Source organism: Tubulanus polymorphus, chromosome 6 (assembly GCF_964204645.1).
Source record: "Tubulanus polymorphus chromosome 6, tnTubPoly1.2, whole genome shotgun sequence".
In the NCBI taxonomy this organism is placed as follows: domain Eukaryota; kingdom Metazoa; phylum Nemertea; class Palaeonemertea; order Tubulaniformes; family Tubulanidae; genus Tubulanus; species Tubulanus polymorphus.
The window spans coordinates 19,296,590-19,320,325 of NC_134030.1; the positions used below are offsets into that span (position 1 = coordinate 19,296,590).

Sequence of the window (23,736 nt, forward strand, 5' to 3'; positions counted from 1 at the left end):
AACACTGAAATGTGCGTAGTTGCGTAACTATTTGCAGTGAATTGCAGACGAAACATGAAGCCTTAACGGCCGTTTAAAAAAAAATTATACCAATCGCAATTGTAAAATAAAAATGAGATAGAACCTAAGTTGAAATTCTGGCCATTTCTAAAATGTTATTACTAACTTTTAGTCAGTGCCGAACGTTTAGTTTTCCAACAATAATGAGGGGTGGTAGGTAGTCATGCAATTCAAGTCATCATTTATTACACGTTACTTCCGTGTTGTTGAAAATCTCGCGAGTCCTGGACCAAACCCCATTGAACAATGTGATCTGTGTGCTGGCCACAAATGCACACAGATCACACTACACTACCCATTACACACTCCAGTACCCACAGCTTTCATATATCCATCCAAATATTTAGAGTGTCTTTCTTCCTGGGTTCAAACAAGAGCCCCGTGGGGCTTGATGCGGCAGCTTCACAAATTATAATGGATCTCAAAGAGCTGGGCTTCGACAGATTTCATACTTAGAATGCTTGACGAACAGGCTTTTAAATCATTTCCATGACTTTTTGCAGCAACTTGACTTAAACGGAAATATCAAGATACGGATTGATTTGAGCTTTTTTCAAAATTATATATGAATGATGAAAACACACTATTTTTCAACGTGGTGTTTTGGCGGAATTTCAGAGAAGTAGTTAAAAAGCCTGTCTCCACTTGAACTGAGCATTTTTCCAGGACATTTTTATGAAAATCCGTCAAATGAAACGATCTCAACACACCATTGTATCATAGAACTCATGAGATCAATAATTAGATGTAATAATCACACGACTCATCAAACGTACCAGTAGAGGAGAACCGCAAACCAGGAAACACGCGTACAAAGTCTACAAACGGTACGAAATTCAGAGCATTCAGTACGAATGCCGACGAATTCAAACTTTCATTCTTTCCTAGAACTGTCATCCGGTGGAATCAGAGTACTAAGGACGAGATCGACTTTACCCGCGCAAGACCCCGTTGCACCGCTGAACAATTAGCACCAACTCCCTGCGTCACCAATACGTCCACTTCATGTATTAATGTTTTCATATCTCCGTCCATTTATTTACATCATTTAGGAATTTATACCAATAATGAGCCATCCACACGTTATCTATAGATTTTCATTCGCATCCAATGCGCAGACTAATCAAATGAATAAATTTGATTTCAACTTAAAGTTTCGAATACATAGAAGCTTAATGCGGAAATTATTAATGAATATCAGTGTGCGAGTTGTCGAATATATTCGTAACAGAAGTTTGAATATTTCTTTAAAGCGCTCCTGCCGTATCTACTTCAAGCATTTTACGCAGCCCCCGAACGTTTTGTCTTAAGTCCTACCTCGAGGCTGGCTTATATCGACAAGCGACGCGACGCATACCGACTCCTACCGACGCAACTGAGAGCAACCGCGACCGTAGCTCAGCTTATGACGACTGAGCTCCGAATCCAGCAACTGAGACCGACTATCGGGATACGAGATCCTCCCTGCTTATGTCGGTTACGAATCCTGGCAACTGCACCGGCTCAGATGGTTCTTAGAAGCCGTTCATACTTTTTCCTCGATGGCTATATAGGCCATTTGCAACCTCGTTTTGTAAGCCCCCAAAGAACACGCCAGCACGTAAATGAACCAATACACAAGACAATAAGGGATCCAATCGGCAAATTTTCAAAAACTGATCACATGTTCACCCGATACGTATTTAATCGAAAATGAACTACAAACACCATACATTAGACATTTTCATCAGCACACCTTCCCTATAACTGTGATCGCCCGGATGAAAACGGCAAAAACATGCCATGTTTACCACCGTAATAGAAGAATAACCAATTCGCAAGCCAATTTAACTTAACAAAGGAAAAACTGTGTTTAGGTTGAAAAGGAAAGGATTCATCCACCCATAAATCTTTGTCCAGCACATCTATTAGTATAAACCATATTTTCCTAGAATAAAGATAAAAAATATCTGAATTCACCCGATATATATGCATTTTGATTTTCATTTACACGCCAAGGGCGTAGCTGATATTATTGTGGTATGTAATGTAAACTTGAAATAAATAATTAAAAGGAGAAATTGTTGTGATTGATGAAATATTGTAAAAGTACGTGCTCTAGCCGAGGACATGTTCACATAAGAGTAAAGTGCTAACTGGTATTACATTTGAACAATATAGTAGGTTGTCTTGTAAAATTAAGTAAAAATGTACTTCTTAATATATCAAAGAACAACGAAACATCGAAATTAGCTGCATCCGCACAATTGGGACGTCTTCAAATATTATTTGTACATCTTTGAGACGGTTGTTAAAATTCTAACCGCACCCAAGCTTCTAGCTATTTCAGCATCGACTTACGAAAGTATCCTTTCTGAACGAAAAAAAAAATTAAAAAAAAGGAACGAAGGTACACACAAAACCATTGAAGTAAAACAAAATGAAACCCTATAACGATATGCAGGTTTAAGTCGTGTTCCGTTTCGGCAGAGATCGATTGCGCGGGGTGTGGATGATCAGTGGTACTAGTGATAATCAATTTGAATGAAATAACAACAAAATACGTATTATTTAAATCATTTGATATTATTGCAAAATCTAACAAACTCATTGTTTTGAAGGGATTCAATTTTCATTTTTTGGAAAGAGTCATCTTCATTTGAATTTCACGGTGAATTACGACTGGACCTTTTATGTCAAGGTTTATAATTGATAATAATCTTAGCTCCTTCTTCAACGTCATTCCGGAAATTCTGACTCCACAAAAATATGTACGCATTGACAGCATGGTTTGCCTGATAGAAAACAAGACCGAATGCGTTGCAAATTATTGCAATGTTCCAAAAGCCAAATGTTAATCACAATGATTCATGTAATACAAGAATGTTTCTGTGCCATGCTCTTCTAGAATTCCAGTAAGAACTGCAATAAATGACAAACCTAAAAATGCTACCGAGGTTGAAACTACTAGAATTGTGATATTCTTAGCAGTAGCTAGTTTTATTTTCTAGTATCTTGTTTAGTTGTTTCTATTCTTACGGACTTTCTTACAAAAACTATTATGAAACCATTTGCGACAGCCACTTTGGCAAATGGAAAAAAAATAATGCTAGGATATTATTAAGATTTGAAAAGATCGTTGAGCCAGTAAGGTTTACAATCATACAAGTTGTCAATTTACCACTTAGATCTACGTCTCTGTGAAAAGCTGCCCCGACTACATTTACGATGAACACTTATAATGCCTATAGCTCTTTTAGCCCTTGTGACAGTGCACACAATGCGGCAGCTTTTAGAGGTTTGGAAACTGCTACTGCGCGATCTATCGTCATCATGGCCAGAATCGAGATGGATTCTTGTTGAGGACAGTTAGCGTGGAAAGCTTTCGCGATACACATGGCTCTGCTGAACTTCACATGGGCTACATCAGATAGGGCACCTCGACACTGAGTATCGCAAATAAATCCGCCATTCCTAAAGCTAACATATTAAAATGACCAGAACTATGTGCTGATTTCTTATAAGTTCCCAAAACGATGATTACCAAACCAATAAGACTTAAAAAAGGAAACACGTATGCAGAAACTTTGTTTAGGTTGATCGTGAACGGCTTTATCCACCCACGATAGCCATTTTACAAAGTCTTAATGATGGTGAACTTAACCTCACTTACGTGTTGTGTGGTTGGTGTATTCCATGGTTAGTACTTGCGGGCCATCTCTAATCCTGAAGTAAGCCAAGCACAAGAACACGTTCCAAAAGACTAACCGAACATGCAATATTGTAAAACCGATATTTCTTGTCAAAAGGGAGTAGCCATCGTGAATTCCGAAATGACTGAATAATCTTTTCAAACTGGCAGAAATTGTGCTGTCGTTATGATCAAATTTGATAGATTTCTCGTTGTCGCGAGTCCGTTGTATTTCAAACAATGTTGGAATAAAATCAAATTATTTTCTGTCTATATTCAACGCATTTATTTGGCAGTTTGTTACTGGGCGTATTATTTTCCAATTTTCCATCAAAGGACAACCAAACATAGAAATTACCTTGTCGAATTATAAGTACTTCTGGATAATCAAAGCTCCTCAAATGTCGTTTGGATTTCGTCTCGGAATCTCCGGTGGTAAACTAATGGTTAGGTGTAATGTTGGACTCTTCCTAAGTGTTTTCGTCCGAAAATTTCTTCATTTACTGCGTGACGAACAACACGTCTTTAAGAGAAGATGCATAAGATGTTTTCCTCATAAATCATTCGTGCGATTCGTATTAAAGATATTTCTTCAATAACAGGACAAATCCTTCTTGCGATCAGATTCTTCAATCAACACCACAAATTTAGTTTTCCCAGTTATTTCCCAGTTAAGTAATTTCTCATAGTATTTATTGATCTAAATAATGCTTTAGAATAAAATTGCAAGAAAATACGTATTACTAAACTCGTTTCAAATTTTGCAAATCTTACATGGTTCATTCAATGGCGTTAGTTAAAATCATCATCATTTTAAATGCAAACAGTCATCTTGAATTGGATTTTATCATAGTGAATTACGAATGGCACTCCGGGCCTTTTTAGTGCAAGTTTAAAGCCTATTGATGAATATCTTAGCTCCTTCTTTGACATCATTTCGAAAGTTTTGACTACACAAAAATATATACGCATTGATAGCATGGTTTGCCTGATAGAAAACAAGACCGACTGCATTACCAATTATTACAAATGTCCCAAAAGCCAAATGTTCATCACAATGATTCATGTAATACAAGTATGTTTCTGTGCCATGCTCATATTCTAAGATTCCAGTAAGAGCCGCAAGAAATGACAAACCTAAAAATGCTACCGAAGTTGAAACTACTAAAATTGTGATTTTCTTAGCCGTAGCCTGTTTTCTAGCGTCTTGCTTAGTTGTGTCCATGCTAGCAGACTATCTCACACCAACTATGAAACCATTTGCAACAACGACGATAACAAATGGAAGAAATAATGCCAGGATGTTATTAAGATTTGAATAGATTGCGGAGCCAGTAAGGTTTACAATCATACAAGTTGTCCATTTACCACTGAGATCTATATCTCTGTGAAAAGTTGATCCAACAATGTTTGTAATGACCAGAAACACACTTATAATACTTATAGCTTTCTTAGCCCTTGTGACAGTACACAATATTACAGCTTTTAGAGGTTTGGAAACTGCTACTGCGCGATCTATCGTCATCATGACCAGAATCCAGATGGATACTTGTTTAGGACAATTAGCGTGGAAAGCTTTCACTATACACATGGACCTGCTGAACTTCACGTGAGCTACATCCATCAAATAGGGCACCTCGACACTGAATATCGCGTATAAATCCGCCATTCCTAAAGCTAACATATAGAAATGACCAGAACTATATGACGATTTCTTATATGTTCCCAAAACGATAATTATCAAAACAATCAGACTTAATAGAGGAAACACGTATGCAGAAACTCGGTTCAGGTTGAAAGTGAACGGCATCGTCCACCCATAAATCTTTGTCCAACACATTTTACTCTCAGAGATATTAGTATAAACCATATTTTCCTAGAATAAAAATGAAAAATATGTCTCAATTAAGTCCATATGTATTTCGCTTTCGTTTCCACGCCGAATACCCAGATGATATGATTGTGGTATATGTAATGTAAATATAAAAATCATCAGAAAACTTGTGTTGCGATTGGGGAAATATAGTGAAATCACGTGTCCAAGCCGAAGATCCAAACGAAGTGTCGTACATATACGACTAACGTGTTTATCCGGTACCAGGTACACGATAAGGGTGATGTAGTTGACTTTACAATTGATTATGTATATAGACATATTGATGGCGTGTGTAGGACTTGTACTAAAAGTTAAGGGATACTTCTGAACAATCACAGGACAACCAAACATTGAAATCAAGGAGCGTTCGAATAGTACGTACGGTCAATTTTGCCGATTTTAGACCCCCGCACCTTGTACGATCGTTGCTTCATATTTTATCGACTCTCTCCAAATCGTGACGCACATTTAGAAATAGCACATCCCCGTCCCCATCTAAACCAATGAGGTGGCCATTATGTAATCCTTAAACAATTAGCACTCAAGCCGTCCGTATCCGCCGTGCATATTACACCTCAAGCCGCCCGAATCTGCCCGGCACCTTTTTCGTATGCTGCAAGAAAACGATTAAACCCAATAGCTCATGATAAACTAGACACCTAAGTCCTCGAAATACCGAACGTTCAACATCTTATTTCAATTTGTCTAGTATTTTGAGCTTGAACACGACAGATCTGAGTGCGCAGTTTAAATCCAAGTAAGTTTGGATGAATTTTGGGGCCAAAGGACACGATTTTGGTGGCCCAGCTCATCAAATCTTACATCATATATTATAAAAGCCTATCTGAAAATATCTAAAAATTATTGTGGATTCAACAAAAGGGAACAATAGAAAAAAAAAACAAAAGCTTAACATTATTGCTAGAGATAAAAGTAGAATTTCCAATGATTTTCCTATAGTAAATTAGACATAAGTTACTTGCGGTGAAAATTCGTACTATGAATACTCGGTCTCTGATTGGCTGGTCGAATTCCTGCGATCGGAAGCAACTGTCGGCCTAATCGGGTTGGTTACCGTAGCAAGCCGGCTTTTGGGGAAATGATTTAGGAGCAACTGGCGACCTCTCGTAGGCCGCCAGTTGCCGCTAACCGGCCATATTACCCAGTGTTGTCGGTAGGTCGCTTGTTTTGTAATATCGATTTCAATCTTTGATAGGTGTGAATGGATCTCAGATATTGATCCATGTATCACGAAGGAGGTTGTAATATTCAAAATACGAATGACACAATACTATAAAGTCCATTTTGAAAACATTCTTTTATATCCGTTATTTTTTATATTCGGGACATCGTAACCCAAACGGTATATTTCTACGGATCAATTGATTCGCGATTCCTGGATTGGTGGGAATAGATAATTCTCTTAAGAATGCCTATGCCGTATGATTTTGTTTTTGTATACTTCATCTTATTCAATTCATTGTAATAATGAGGACACCGTGCCAGCAGCTATCCCACTAGATGACGTGCGAATATCAGTGCAACAACCATGTCAAAATCTAGTTCATTTTTAAAGAACCCTCATTCAGATGTTTAGCCTCCATCATCAGAATATACCATGATTGACCAAAATACTAAATTTCAACGCCCAGTTGGTACGAAGTTTCCTATTGATATGTACCGCATATGCTCTCATAATCTGGATGATATTTGCCGAAACAAGTTAATTATTCGATATTTACGTAGGTTTAAGTTAATCTCGTACAGTCAATTTATCACACTATCAGTAGAGGTGGCCCCATTGCTTTTCTGAACTGTTGAATCAATGATTAATTTGTTTAGAGGTTTATCTCAGCTAGTCAATGATTCATCACACTAACACTGGAGGTAAAGCTTGCAAAATAAATCCTACCACTGCTTCGATTCGATCTTTACTTTCTATGTGGTTGTCGTAATTTACGTTGATTTCTTTTGAATTGGAATTTTTTGCAGCGCATTAATTTTTCTTAGAGGAAATTTCAATGAAATAAGAACAACGATATAACTAACAATTCGTCAACAATAATCAATATACGTAACAAACAACGCGAATCCCGCATGTGACCGGGAAGAGCACAACCGCCGCACGTTCCAGAGATATTTCGTCACTATTAACCACGAACTACTAGAAGTGGCAATTCCTGTCAAGTACTCATACAATTTACAACTGATCGATGGATTAATCATTAATATAGAACCAGTGTTTAGATTCAAGAGTACAAAGTATAAAACTGCAATCAGTGTATGATCTAAACAGTAAAGGAAATCACCGAGAAACAAAACGCTCAGATCTACGACTCGCCATAATCAGGAAAGTAGCCGAATTCCCGAAAACTCCCAACAGGAATGAGATTGGCAGAATAACCAGTAACCCCTGTGTAATTTTTGGAGGACACGTTGCGGTTATTTGGCGGGGCGTTTAATGTCGTTGTGGAAATTGCTATGAAGAAAATAACTGTGGGAAGGTTTTGAGCATTTAGTTTAAAATTTCAATAATAACGAAAAGGCATTAGATTGAGTAAAAACAAATCATAACTAAATGAAGGATAAAACATCATTAGCCATTTTGATAGATGGATCTCCTTCTGTGAGGAAATTGCATTAGTGAAGTTCAGCCTACCATTGGCAGCTCGGTGAGAAAATTCATGACGATGCCTTAATCATTCAACCTGTGGTGTGTATTTTACTTAGTGCGATATATGTTTGGAATCGGATTGAAGCTGTTGTAGGATTTATGAATTAATTTCATGATTTAATTGTGAAATACCCGCAAAGCTCGCGTGATAAATTGACTGCTCGAGATAAACTTTAACCTAGGTATTGAATAAATCGTTGTCAACATATTTACGTACATACATATCATTCAAATAATTTGAAAGTGTCATCAAAATAATTCAGCAAAGCTAAAATTCACTCGTAATACTTCTACGTTTTGAGGGTTCTTGGAGAACCCTTTTATTATTCTGTTGATTAATATTATCATTACAGATTTTCCACTAGAATTCATATTCTATCAGATTCGACAACTAACGGCTTCTAAACGAAATGTTGTACCCTGATAGTAATATAAAACGTCTTTCTGTCCGGGTAGATTCTATGTATGTACCGTCCACCCTATTTTAAACTTAAAATCACATACTGTCAGCATAGAACTATAAGCGAACGGGAAGGCCGACTCCTCAAAAATCAACTAGGCGCCGTTAGTAATCGTGTGTTTTGGTCAGCGCCCTCACCGGTGGCGATAAACAATAGATGTTGTAGACTGGTTGCCGGTCTCTATTCTTAATTTAACGTTTTTCATTGATTTATTTAAGTCTTAATAACAAATCTTGAAAAATGGCATTGTTCGATGTTAGCAAAGGCAAATGTATAGGGGCGTCACGAAGTTGGCCTTTCCTTTCGCTTATAGTTCTATGCCAAACAGACGAAAAACAATATTTTGCAGATATCACTACCTGAAAATAGATATTCAAGGCCTTTTTTGTAACGATTCAGAAATCCAAATGACCCATTCCGATCAGTGCCAATGTTTGGCAAGTGACACATCCTAACAGTAGTCATTAGTCTATATTGGGCATGGAACGTGTGAGTAATAATAATGCATCAAAGATTTAATTCAGATGATATTGAAAAAGCCGGTTACTGAACCAGGATCAAAATTTGATAGATATATTTATTTCTAAAAGCCGCAAACATGTGTTTCCAAAACGACCATAAAAGGAGAACGATTTTGTGTAATATCGTGTCAACGCACGTCAGACGAAGAACTATGTTCGAGTGTATCCTCACTGGTAACGAGGTAAGTGAAGCTATAGACGACAAGCTCAAATATTTCATCGCATAGTTACATGTAGATGTAACTTCTAAAAGATTGTACTCAGTTAATCTAATTGAATCATCTTTTTCAGAATGTTTACTAAAACTCTTTTCATCGCTTTGACCTTGTTTATGGTCATTGGAGCCGTCGCGGCAACTGAAGGTAGGCTTTGATAACTCGATTTAATTGCAATTAAATATTATGCTTTTTTCTAACTAAGCGAACATAAACTTACGTTCGTGCTAGCCTGAATTGGCACAGGTTAATAGTTAAGGCCTTACTCATTTAATTCACGTGTTGTTCGCAAACGGGTCTGAAACACGGCCCCGGCCACGACCTATTTCGTCCGTCTTACATCAGTCGACCGTTACGTTTTACTTCCGGATTGCCGCTTGCACTTATGTCGGGCACGATGACGCGCTGTTATGTTCACGAATGAAGTATATAAGGCCGAAACTCGCGATTCGCGGATTCGAACCTGCTTTTTTCAGGTCCGGCTGATTCTAATAAATCCGAGCTTATTTACAGGTGTGCGAAAGGTGAAGAGAGGAACCCCGTGTTGGTGCGGTAAAACAAAGGGTGTATATTACTGGAAAGGTAACTCTGCTCCGTCAAATTGTTGTTGGTATTTTCAAGGAGCATGTTGCCATTAACGTATAAGAGCCGCACGCGCTGATAAACACGTCATATTTTTGACATTCAATGAGTTGAATAGAAACAGTCAACCTGTATGATTAAATACAAAACACATATATGCTTTGTTTTTTCTCTTGGCTTTTATCTGTCAAAAACGCGGCGGTGTGTTCGTCATTGCAAACACGCATTTAGATGGGCGCCCCGGGTTCGAATCCACCTATTTTCAGACTTGCTCCGATGACAAATGGGGGCTAAACGGTCAGAGTTGCTACGGGCTTGATCCTAGTCGGTATATGATACCGCTGAGTAACTCGGATGTCGAAGAGAAGACAAGGAAGGTGACCCGGGTTCGAATCAAGACATATGCAGACACCCAGTTAGTTCAAATGCTCAAACCACACCTAGCGCACTTCAATTCAGGACAAGTGAACACGATCAATCATTATCCACCGATGAGTTTGGAACAAGCCGGAACAAGCGATGCAGGATACTGGTCATCCTGTTATTATGCCAATGGTGTCTCGGTCATTTGCCTCTTATAAAAAAAAGACGAATAGTAGGCCTCGGTAATACCAAAAATGATTTATCCAGACACAGCGATTTAACAATTACCTGCATGAAAACATTTTTCTTTTCAGTATATTTATATTGATTTCCTGTCACTTTTCTAAAATCAACGAATAATGAAACCAGACGTATCGGCCCAACTCCGCGCGGTCGCGCCACCACGCGGGATTTACGCGAAGCAGCAAACACAAACATGGCCACTCTCTCAATTTTCAATGATAGAAATCGTGTGTGCATTTCAATTATTTCGGCTGTTAGGGTTTTAAGGCACAATATAAGTTGATGATGTGATATGGCGATGTTAATTAATGATAATTCCGCAGTGAAGCTAGTCACGAACGGTGCCGATTGAGTGTACAGCTGCCAAAAACACTGAATGAAGTGAATTGCAGACGAAACATGAAGCCTTAACGGCCGTTTAAAAAAAAATTACACCAATCGCAATTGTAAAATAAAAATGAGATAGAACCTAAGTTAAAATTCTGGCCATTTCTAAAATGTTATTACTAATTTTTAGTCAGTGCCGAACTTTTAGTTTTCCAACAATAATGAGGGGTGGTAGGTAGTCATGCAATTCAAGTCATCATTTATTACACATTAGTTCCGTGTTGTTGAAAATCTCGCGAGTCCTGGACCAAACCCCAATGAACAATGTGATCTGTGTGCTGGCCACAAATGCACACAGATCACACTACGCTACCCATTACACACTCCAGTACCCACAGCTTTCATATCCATCCAAATATTTAGAATGTCTTTCTTCCTGGGTACAAGTTATGAAAGCTCATCACCTGTCAAATCTATTTTATGTTACTGACTCATCATTTTAGTTGCAAGATGGAATTCTGTCATTTGTTTTCAGAATGGTTAATAAAACTCTCCTTATCGCCTTGGCCTTGATTGTGAACATCGGAGCTATTGCAGGTACGTTTTCTCGTTAGATGTTAATGCGCCTAGGTATTAGTACCTATCATGCTGGTTTATGCATTTCAGTGCAGGCTTTACTGGAAGAGGTCATATAGAATTGTTGATATTTCTTAAATCTTTAAATGAAAACAGACACTTTCTGGTGACTCTTCTCATCTCATGCAGGATGTCGAAATACGTCGGATGTTTTAGAGACAGTCTCTTCAGAGATATGAGACCGAGTCGGGCTGGTTATAGAACAGGCATGACTGTCGAGAAATGCAGGAGTATTTGTAGGGGGAAAGGTAAGTACGATATTTTCCTTTTTGCTTTGTACATTCAGACACTGCCGCTGGCACCTCTATGTGTTTTCCAAATCCTGTTATTAATGTACCCCGCGTTGTTGGGAGCCTTGTATCAGAACTCAGAAGGACTTTTTAGATGAGCCACTGCCTGTCCTATCAGATACGTTCACTTGAGGGTTGAGGGTGTTGAGTTCTATATTTCCGAGCAGGATCTTAAGATTGCATACGAAATCACAATCATTCCATCTATAGTTAATCATGTCGTGTTTTTAGGCTACAGATTCGCTGGACTTCAGGCCGGTTGGCAATGTTTCTGTAATAACCGTGTTGGCAAGCATGGCCCAGCAAAGGAATCTCAATGCAATTTAAGATGCGCAGGAAACAGTAGTGAAATATGTGGAGGCAGATGGAGGAACTCTGTATACGCTACTCATATCTAATCATGTGATAAATTTTATATTCATTGATTGAGAGCCTCAATAAAGACGATTAAATGTTCAACACGTTTATTTGCATTGGTATTCGGCACTTCTTAAAAGCTTTGTTGCCGTAGATGTATTGAAGATAGCATGTACAAGTTAGACCATTATTTTCTAGAGGTCATGACCCCAGCTACCAGACCCAATTCCATTTGGAGTCTAGGGATCAACTTGACCCCTCCTCCAAAACACCGGTCACAATATCATCAGACAAATACTGCCTTATTCATGTAGTTCTTTGCTCGCTATTGAATTCCTATTCAAACACAGTGAACCAATCAGTCCATGCATATGATTCAGAGTAGGTAGAGTGATATGGAATATAAATCTGTACGTCGATGTCGTCCGTATGTCAATGTATTATAAACGTTTAGTTTCATCCTGTAGTAAATTCCTGGAACCTTACCCGGGAAACAGCCTATCACATTGGTAAATGGCTAAGATGCCTAGAAAAGCTTTGTCAGCTTTAGTATAGCCAATGAACATCTTCTTCACCTGAGTGACGTGTGTGGAGGATATGTCCGACGACATTGTTCTGATATATCGTAAATCACGTGACTTCCGGGAGAACACGTCCTCTGTCGTCACGTAAAGAGTTACGGTTTCTTTCGACGACTTGCTTACACGTATACGCGGGTGCGGAAGAGGCCACAGAAAAAAAAACAGCGCCAAATGAAATTGACGCATTGATTCATGGGTTGGAAACCTGGTCTTTGGCCAGTTTGCCAATTCTGTTTCTGAGTTGAGGATAACCGAAACTGGTGTTGTTTGTCACTTGAAACACGGAATCGATATTTTCCAGTAACGCGAAATATCTTTATTTCACTATATGAATAGTTGCTTGGCCTTTCCACGGTGACACCCGATATTGGACAGGACACCGAACAAAACGGCGTACTAAGCAGGTTCAAGGAACTCCGCGTCATGGAACCTTACACGATTCCGTATTTCCGGGATAAAAAAACGAAAGTACTGGTACTCTAGTATTTGTAACATTAAGTAGTCATCAGCAGCTTCAAATCGTAGTGTAACTTTACCCATCGCGACCGATGCAATGACATTTCAGATGATTGCACTGACAGAGGAAGTGACGTTCAAGTAATACCGAAACAAACAAAGCACCAACTTCACAAATGCTACGACCTGTTAATTTATTAATAGGGGTTCATTAACTTTCCCCATTCCCTTTCTCCATTTATATCAGTGCGAATGGAACACCCCTGGTTCTTTTTGGGTACGTGCAAGAATAGTTGTACCCCAAGTAGCAGCATTACGTCATAATGATGTCAGAAATCCGTCGAAATCTGACCGTACCGACTGTCGGAATATGATGACAATCTGACATCATTGCGATGTTAGAAAATGAAATATTGGGGACAAATATTCCGACAATTATGGGGAGCTTTATTTGAGTAATAATTCTAAAAGATATATTTTGATGTTTTATGATCCGTATGTCGTCGTTAAATGGGTGAAAATTCAGTTATAGTTTCCATCGTGAATAGACGTCATTATGATGTCTGTTAGCGATGAAATTTCGACATCATGGGGTCATGGGTAGAAAACTTTTCGATTATTGATCATTCTTTAAAAACTATATTTAAATAAAGGTGTGTTACATTATTTAAAAAAAAGTTGTTTGTATTTAGATGATTATCAATCTTTATTACGGCAATATATCGATGGGATTCGAAACCAACGATAACAATGCTGAGTCACGCTATTTATTGCACATGCGCATAAGATGCATTATTCACCGTGAACACGAACAAAGGAGCGATCTTCGGAGACAAAAGAAACAGGTTTTCTATTGAATTTACCCTAAGTATGCTTTGCTTTTGTTGCGTATTCACGTTTCTGATTAATGGTCTTATATACCCGGTAACCACAGCTATTGGATTCTGTCGAGTTGTTTGTCAGTTCAATTCAATTCGTTTAAATTGGACGTAATTTTTGTTTTGTCAGGATCCTTTTTAAAATTGAATTTGATTGACATTTTATTGCTGCAAGCCTCAATTTCATTTGCGGAGTTTTGAAACTAAATTCTTAAAACCATAGATAAAAAACATTTTATTCATACTTCAGTATTTATAGGCGTGTTGCGTTCACTATATAAGCAGTGCTGAGCGACCGGTGGGTTCGAGACTTGTTGGCTGATTATAGTTCGGCACAACACTTTAAATTTTGGCCTGTTCTAATTTAAATGAATAATCATAAGCAATAGCCCCTCCATTTTATGGATCAGAAAGAGCCATCGTTTTGGACACGCCGCCGTCGCATTAGGCGTGAAGTTGCATCAATTGTAAATTCCTTAGAATCCAATTCTACTCAACATCAGAGTCAAATTTATTCTGTAAATACTCCCAATGATGAAAATGATGTAACTCTTGGTGCTGTATTGCCGAATTCACCTGAGTTATTGGGGGAAGTTTCAAGCTACGGACTTGGAAATTCAAGTCCCATAGCATTTGATGAACTGGATGATCAATTATCAGAAATAAGTGGTTCTTCTGCATCAATAAACACTTTGTCTTCTAACGACTGTGAAAGTTACACAGAAGAACAACAATCACCCCAAGAGCTGTCTAAATCTCTTGCTCAATGGGCTACTGATCACAATATTACACAAGTAGCTGTAGGCGCTTTATTAAAGATTTTAAGCCCATGTCACCCATCCTTGCCTACAGACCCCAGAACATTATTACAAACATATAATATCTCGACAGTTGATATAAGTTCAGTATCAAGTGGTCAATATTATCACCCCAAGAGCTGTCTAAATCTCTTGCTCAATGGGCTACTGATCACAATATTACACAAGTAGCTGTAGGCGCTTTATTAAAGATTTTAAGCCCATGTCACCCATCCTTGCCTACAGACCCCAGAACATTATTACAAACATATAATATCTCGACAGTTGATATAAGTTCAGTATCAAGTGGTCAATATTATCACTTCGGGGCACGATTAGGAATTTGTAATTGGTTAGATAAAATTGACTTTGATTTAGATGATGACCAAAAATTGTTATTACAAGTGAATATTGATGGTCTTCCGCTATTCAAAAGTTCTAACTCACAGTTTTGGCCAGTTTTATGTAAAATTACTTTACCTACAAATAATGATACCGTAAGTCAACCATTCATTGCTGGCCTATTTTACGGCCAAAAAAAGCCTTCAGACTGATTTTCTAATACCATTTGTCGATGAAATTCACCAACTTGAATCTGGTTTTAGTTACAAAGATAAAACTTATTATGTTTATGTAGCAGCAGTTATTTGTGATGCCCCAGCTTTGGCATTTGTAAAGCATATAAAAGGGCATAGTGGTTATTCTGGTTGCAGTAAATGTACTATTCCTGGAAACTGGAATGGAAAAATGTTGTTTACAGATTCCAATTGTCCCTTACGGAGAGATCAAGATTTCCGTCGCCAGGTTGATGCTGAACATCACCTGCACGGTGTCTCCCCATTTTTGAAATTGACCATTGACATGGTTGCTCAATTTCCTTTAGATTACATGCATCTTATATGCATTGGAGTTACAAAGAGACTACTCAAATATTGGATTATGGGTCCATTAATGTCTCGTATGCCTAGTCGTGTAATTCAAGCTATATCATCTGAAATTCTAAATTTCAATTCATTCATCCCATCTGAATTTGCTAGGAAAGGTAGAGCTCTATCAGAAATAGCTCACTGGAAGGCCACTGAGTTTCGCCTGATTACTTTGTATACTGGAATGATTGCCTTGACTCATCTTCCTGATCAAACTTATAAAAATTTCTTAATATATTCTGTGGCAGTAAGAATACTAGCAGATACCAATCTCTGTCAGTCTCATGCAGACTATGCACACAATCTTATTCTACTCTTTGTAGAGCATTACGAAACCATTTATGGCTCTAAAGCAATGGTTTATAATATCCATTCTTTAATCCATCTAGCTGAAGATGTTAAACGATATGGTTCGCTCGATGGCTATTCATGTTTTCCTTTCGAAAACTACTTAGGCCAGCTTAAACGAATGGTGCGGTCACCAGTTAATCCTTTGTCACAAGTAATTCGTCGTTTAAAAGAAAAAAATTTGTTTTCCTCTTTTGAATCAAATACGGTTAATGTAACATCCAAACTAAAAAAGGTCCATAAAAATGGTCCTTTACTACCACAACAGATTCCTTTCAGTTACGATATTACACAGGGTTCTGAAATTGAGATCAAAGGTCATAAATTGAAAAATTGTAAACCTGACAATTGTGTACTGATACATGGTGAAATAGCTCTCATACGAAACATATTGAAAATCGGTGAAACATTCTCAATTGTTTATGAAACATACAGGATTAGAAGGAGTTTGTTTACTTACCCTCTAGATTCCCAGTTGCTTGGTATATTTCGAGTAAAAACTCTAACTGGATGTATTAAGTGTTTACCTGTCAGTGCAATTACAAGGAAGTGCCTCCTTTTGCCAACAAATTCTCAGGATTATTTCATAGCCATATCATATCTCCACAATATGTTTTAGTTTTATGTAAAGCTCCATGGTTTTTGAAAATGATAAATTTTGCTGCCAGTCAAGTCAATAAACCATTTACTATCGCTGAACGTTGAAAAGATTCTTTGATTTAATACGATCATTTTAGTAACTTACGTAGAATGAATAATCTAAAAAAGGTATCATCAAATTCTTTGTAACAATAGGACTCAGCATGTCCAGCTATATGGCGTCATTAGACAGTAGTACTTTTTACGTTAAAATTTGTTCAGATTCCACTTAGTTATATTTAATTTCCATTCCTTTGGACCGGACAGCTTTTGATTTATTCTTTTTTCCATATCTTATTTGGAAAGGGATAAGATAGAGTTAATTACATTGAAACTGAGAGAAATGACCAGCGTAGTCTACTGGTAATCCAGGCTTTTTTATGAAAATATTGGCACAGTGTAGTAGTGTCTGCTAGTCCTCATTGATTGTATGGCAAAATGAGTATTATTAGATTTTCCACAACCACTGTTCATTTCATTTCTATATTTACACAGAACTTCTATACATGAAAAAGATGTAACATTTTTTTCAGTGAGATGTTTGATTTTGTATATTCCACCTAACCCATAATGAAATAATTGATCAGGTTTTGTTCAGATTATCAGAAAATGGAGAATAAATACAGCGTTGTTGAATTTACGTCGGAGGCAACAGTTGATATCGTCCCCACCAAATGGGTATTTGATGGAAAAACCAAGTGCTTTTGGCCACCTTCTGGTACCAATAAATCGGTGTCTCAAATGGTGAAAGACTGCGATTTTGCGAATATTAGATCCTGGAATGTGTTTAATGTAAGAGCGCTGGGCGTGACTGGTGAGTAAAGCAAGATTAGGGATTAGTGAAATGTTTAGTGACGTATTTACTCTGATGCTAGAGTAATTTCCTCAATGTATTGTATTGTTTTTGGTTTGCAGGTGACTATGGAAAGGCCAGGAAAATGGTGCTAAAAGCCGAAAATCAATCGGATGTCTACAGCACAGACATTGATGCTCCCCCAAAAAAGCGCAGCAGAAGGTATTTTCAATTTTTCAAAATGATGTGAATCAAATTCTACTAATCTAACATTTATATGATAGTTCACATATTATTTTTCTCATCATAGAGGGTAATTAACTTAATATTCATTTCAGACCTAATCCTAGAGTTTTTTCGGACTCAGAATCCAGTGCCGGTGATGAATCCCCAGTCGTGTCACCTAGAGTTGATTCACCGCGTGTTGAGCCATCAACCTCAACACCTAGAAATCGCCCCTCTTTACCACGCCTTCCATGACCCCCTACTTCATTAAATCTTTGTCGTTGATACCAGTACAAGTTCTGTATCAGTTGGTAAGTATGCAGATAATTTCTCATTTGACTGATCAAACTCCGATCAAATCCATTACATTTTTACAAATACTTATTTCTTTTAGAAAGGAAACTTGATAAAATTTTGGAGCTTTTGGTCGAAGTAAAATCAGAACAAAAGCGCCAAAGTAAGGCACTCGCTAGGCTGACAAAACAGGACCGAACGGAAGTAGCCAAATTACCGGACGACATATATCTACCTCTTGATGAGAAAACGCAATTCGATAGGCTTGAGGGGAGACTTGGCGACCAGGTTATCAGAGAAGGGCTGGTAAGTGATTATTATCATAAAATTCAAGGTTCTGTATTAACGTTGGAGCTGCTTAGAAATGAAGAAATAAACCTATGTGTAAACCAATCTTTTTATGTTCTAGATAGGGTACCTTAGTTTGTATTCTGCGCAAACGACTAAAGATTCCACAAAGTCAATTATGAAGACCCTGCTTTCCAACAAACTAGCAGCAGAATTCAACTGGCTGGGGAAAGCTCCGAAAACAGCCTTTAACTCGACAAGGCTTTCCAAGGTCATTATAGGTATGTAGTTCTGTTTTTCCCGATTCTTTTATTCATATATTTTATTGAACAGATGTATGAACAAAATTTCTTTCGATTCAGATACAGTACAGCGCGGTGGAAACCAGCACACCAGGATCGATATCGAGCGCACAATGAAGGACTGGCTGAGATACGCCCCAGACCGCGTAAAGGCGAGCGCCAAAAGAAACAACGCACTGCAGGAGATCGACATCAATAATTAGATTTAGTATGTTACATATAAGAGAGAAAACACCACGAAAAAGCTCATTTTCAAATAATTAAATTTCATAAATTTATTCATCACGAAACATTTCTGGAACATTAACACGGCTCATAGTTCATGCTTAACGTCTTTAGATAATTCTAACTCAGTGTTTAAATCAAATTCTATTCGGTAATTTTATAAATAAACTCAACTTGAGGTAATCAATAGTCATGTACATAATCTGAATACATGTATTAGTATGAATTCAGCCGCATTCTAATCTGACAAGGGAAAAAATGTTCCAGAAAACATCTGTTATTAATCAACCTATATACTTATTTAAAAATGAAATCTTATGTGGTGTTTTGCCTTTATGAGTTTATGATTTTTTAAACTCTCTACCAACAATTTCAAAAGAGACTACATTTTTGTTTAATTCTATTTAAAACTGTTTCAAGATCTGTTTTAAATGTTGACGTTTCGCTTGAAAACTAGCTAGCAAATTTCAAAAGAGACTACATTTTTGTTTAATTCTGCTTAAATCCGTTTCAAAATCTGTTTTGAATGTCGACGTTTTCTTGAAAACTAGCTAGCAAATTTCAAAAGAGACTACTTTTTGGTTTAATTCTGCTTGAGGTTTCAGGATCTGTTTTAAATGTTGACGTTTTCTTGAAAACTAAGCTAGTATTCTCGATGTATATGTAGTTGAAAGGTTTTCTTTTATCTACAGTTGTATTCTATGAATTTCAACCAGTTATAATGATCATTTGATCGGACCAATCAGGATGTTTCTTCGATTTAACCCGTAGAACATTTGTCATTTTCATATCTAATTAACGTCAGGTTAGTAGACTACGCTTTAAATCAAATCTTTCAGGACCGCCATTTTGTTGTCAGACGAATGCCAAGTCACCATAAATGTTGAATTAATATTTGTACATGTATTGCTTCTGAAAGTATTGTAAATTAGTCCGACTAATTCGGTTCTCCGAGTTCTTTGATTCAAGATACGTGGAGTTAACAGTAGAATTGAAATCCATAAATGTCATCTCCTTTTTGGGCATAAGTAACTTGGGAGTTTGATTAATATACCAAAGTAATTCTGATAATAGGACTAATCAATTTTTGTTCGGAATGTGGAATTTCTCGCATAATTTGACTGATGAAGGAGCAAATATGTAGTAAAGTCTTTAAAAAATAATGTTGTGAATAAAATATTATGTATAAACTGAGTCAATATATTTATGTACAGTTTATGAAATTGAAGACGTAGCTTACAAGAGAGCAGGGTTTAGATTTAAGTGAATAAAAAATTTGTTATTTTTTTAGATACTTTGAAAAGAGTAGAGGTTAGTACAACAATTTTTAACCTTGTAACGTATGTATAATCTAAAGAGATATTCATTTTAAAATAACTGTAACTGTAAAGCTGTAAGCTGTATCGAAATGTAAATGGCTAAGTATCGAAAAATCAGCAATAATTCTATAACTGTAGAATCCATGTACACGAATATGTTCACTTTTTGATGACGGGATTATTTCTTATTCCATCGCCTTAATTGTTTGTAAAAAAAAATAAAATGTGCTATTAAGCCTACGATTTACCTTAATTCACCATAAGATTCTTTTCAGTAGTTTTTAATGAGTGGGCTCAATTACTGAGGATTCACACCTTTTAAGGATTTTGTTTGGATAAGTGGAATCAATAAATCAATGGTTGCAAATGGAACGTCGGAATGATGTCATATTTTCATCAATTAAATGATTTAAAAAGGGACATCAAAATGACGTATTTCTGATCATCAAAATCAATGTCATATTGACATCATTTTGGATCAGAAAGACGTCAGAATAACATCATGATATGACATTAATATGACATCATTCCTATGAGCAACTCTGATATCAATTTGACATGCCATCCTGACATCAAGGTATGACGTAATTATGATGTCATTCTGACATCACAGCGCTACTTGGGACCCAGTGCAAAATATGTTTTCCCCCGATGGGTGTTGAATATTCACATTGTTTCATCAACACCCTAGGTAATGTTTCTTTGTATCCTTTTTTGATCAGTGATACTCTATGAGCGGGAATGATTGTATATGATCTCTGACCAATTGTCTTCTCTCCTCTGGTGTACCATTCCATGGTTCATGCTTTCCCCTTTTGCCACAGCTTTTATACATTCTTACATCTTTGTTATAAAGCATGGTCAATAGATTTCTTTCTCAAAATGCATAGCCAGAAAATGTCAGTCCCTGAAAATGATTTGCAAATATACTGCAGCGTTACTTGGTTTCACACAGGTATCTTATATATACTGGTATATTATATCTAACAACTATAGATTAAACGATTCGTCACTGTTTACTGAACGTACTGTCTGACACACATTTGTATTTTGCATGCATAATGTGTACGGACCTATTCATACTCGAAACATTAAGTTATTTTTATGATCTCTATACCAGGCCTTCGTAATGTAGACAGAAACACAGCTGCGACACGTACATAGTGCGTTGTATTCTGCATTGCGGCTGATAGTATACGGATACACGAAGCATATACAACACGGCCTAGAATGGAAGCGCAAATGAAGATATTCGAAGACGTTAAAGACGGTTTATCGAAGCGACAGCAGATTTTAACCGAGACCGGGGGACAGGCTGAGGTTACATTTTGTGAGAATAATTTCACGAACTTTGAAGGTGTTTTGTTCCTGGATGGATGCGAGGGATTTGTAAAAAATCTACCGGCAGCAAATCGAAATGATGCTAAATTCCTAGAAATAGGATGCGGAACCGGTTGTATGAGCGTGATTTACTATCTACGCAATAAAGCAAATTTGAGCTATGTTTTGGCTACCGATATTAATCATCGAGCTCTGGACAACACCAGTTACAACTTCAACCGTTACAACGTCCCTGGAGAGGTAAGATACTCCGATGTATTCGACAGCGTTGCCGAAGATGAGAAATTCGATTTGATTTTCTGGAATTTTCCGTTCGTGTATCTACCTACCGATGCTGAGGTCGTCAGTACGTTTACGGTGCTAGATTTGAGTATGGTCGACGCTGGTTACGAAGCAGCGGGGCGGTTCATGGCTGGTGCACATAGACACCTTCGTCCCGGGGGCAAAGCTATCCTTGCTTTTAGTCGTACACTTGGACGCCCCGATATACTGGAAAACGTGGCCAAGAAAGAGAACCGACGTTTGGAATTTATTTGGAGTGAAAACACTGTCCAGAGCGGATCCACAGAAATATTTGATTTGGTTCAAGTGATTGCTATGGATTAATGATAACTAACTGACGCAGCTTGACGGCTGGCCCTCCATGTTTTATGAATGGATTTATTTCAATGTCGGAATATGATTTCAATATATGCGTATATGGATAAATTCTTAATGAAACTGTATGCACTTTAAGGGTTTCTCGTTGTGCTGGGCTTCGATAGCGGATTGGATCGGTGGATATTATGATATTGATAATAATCATAGTATGATATTGATAATAATCATAGTAATCATGATGATTATCATAATTATTAGATTATCATTATCATGATCATAATAAATCAACAGAATTACGAGTAGTTTTACTGTGAAGTGCAGAAAACCCTGATAAATATGGCTGCAAAGCAGTGATAACGGATTTCCTGCGTTGCTGGTTTAAGTAGCCATGAAATCGATAACAGGCAAAACAAGTTGTTCGAAGACGTTTGTTTAATTTGTTTATTTTTGTCGCTGAATGGTTTCTATTAATGCAATGTATGGGTACTACAATTTCAACGTAACTGTGATGGTTAATTAACAATTTATTGATCATCGGTTGAAGTCAGTGATGTGAAAATAAGATGATCAGTAAAAACCCTTGGAACATAGAAGCAAATGATGTAATCGAATTTATTGAATCAACTCCATTGCCACATTTGACAGGTTATTTGTTATGAAATGTGTCCGCCAAATGTTTTTCTTTTCGGTTGTTCATGACCTAGAAATTGTAAAAATGGAAAAAAACGAATACGAATGCAGAATGTAATTTGAACAGAAAATGCCTCCCCATTTCTATTCTGAAACAATGTGTCGACTTAAATGAATCCATGGATACATCTAAAGGCCTAGCTGGTTATCGCTAGAAATTTTGGTTGAAAGGTACCTATTCAAATGAATTTTAAATTAGATATGTCCCAATTTGTCGTCCCGTTCGTATCGCGCCTGGGATCTATCTATGTTTGTTACGTCTGACGTCACCGGCAGCTGGTGAGACCCACACCAACACCTGCCAGCCAATCAACTTTATTAATTCAGATACTACTAAACCTTGCTGTGAAAAAGCTAGGTACGTAGTGTGTCTATCTGGACTTTTGGGCAAAAATATTCGACGTTAACTACGTTTCTTAAAAGCTTTATTTGGTATGTATCAATTACATATTTACTTTAAGCAACGCACCTACAATGATTTGCCTACAACGTTTATTTATTAAACCAAATCGCCAACGCGAGTACCCAACGCGACCAAATCGCTCATCGAAGCGCTTTGATTCGATTTGCTACGACAGTGTAGCGTTTGGCGATGAATTAAAAACAAAATGGCGGCGTTTTCATCGACTTTTTCGGCTAAATAAATTACACCTTGTTTCTCCACAGCGGCCGGTCACTTTTGTAAACTACAATAGAATTTGTAATAAATTAATTTCTATAGCTTTCGTGTCTGTTACGGCTAGCCTGATGATGATTTTT

General features: G+C 37.3%; 1 protein-coding gene across 1 annotated transcript; it reads left to right on the plus strand.

The window, feature by feature from the left end:
* Window positions 1-21,576: 21,576 nt before the first annotated feature.
* LOC141907829 (release factor glutamine methyltransferase-like) lies at window positions 21,577-22,293 on the plus strand. Its single transcript, XM_074797572.1, has one exon. The coding sequence runs from the start codon at window positions 21,577-21,579 to the stop codon at window positions 22,291-22,293; it is 717 nt and encodes a 238-aa protein (XP_074653673.1).
* The last annotated feature ends 1,443 nt before the right edge of the window (window positions 22,294-23,736 follow it).

Excerpts from the sequence above, each read along its gene's own strand:
- LOC141907829 (XM_074797572.1), top strand. The coding sequence starts at position 21,577 with ATGGAAGCGCAAATGAAGATATTCGAAGACGTTAAAGACGGTTTATCG.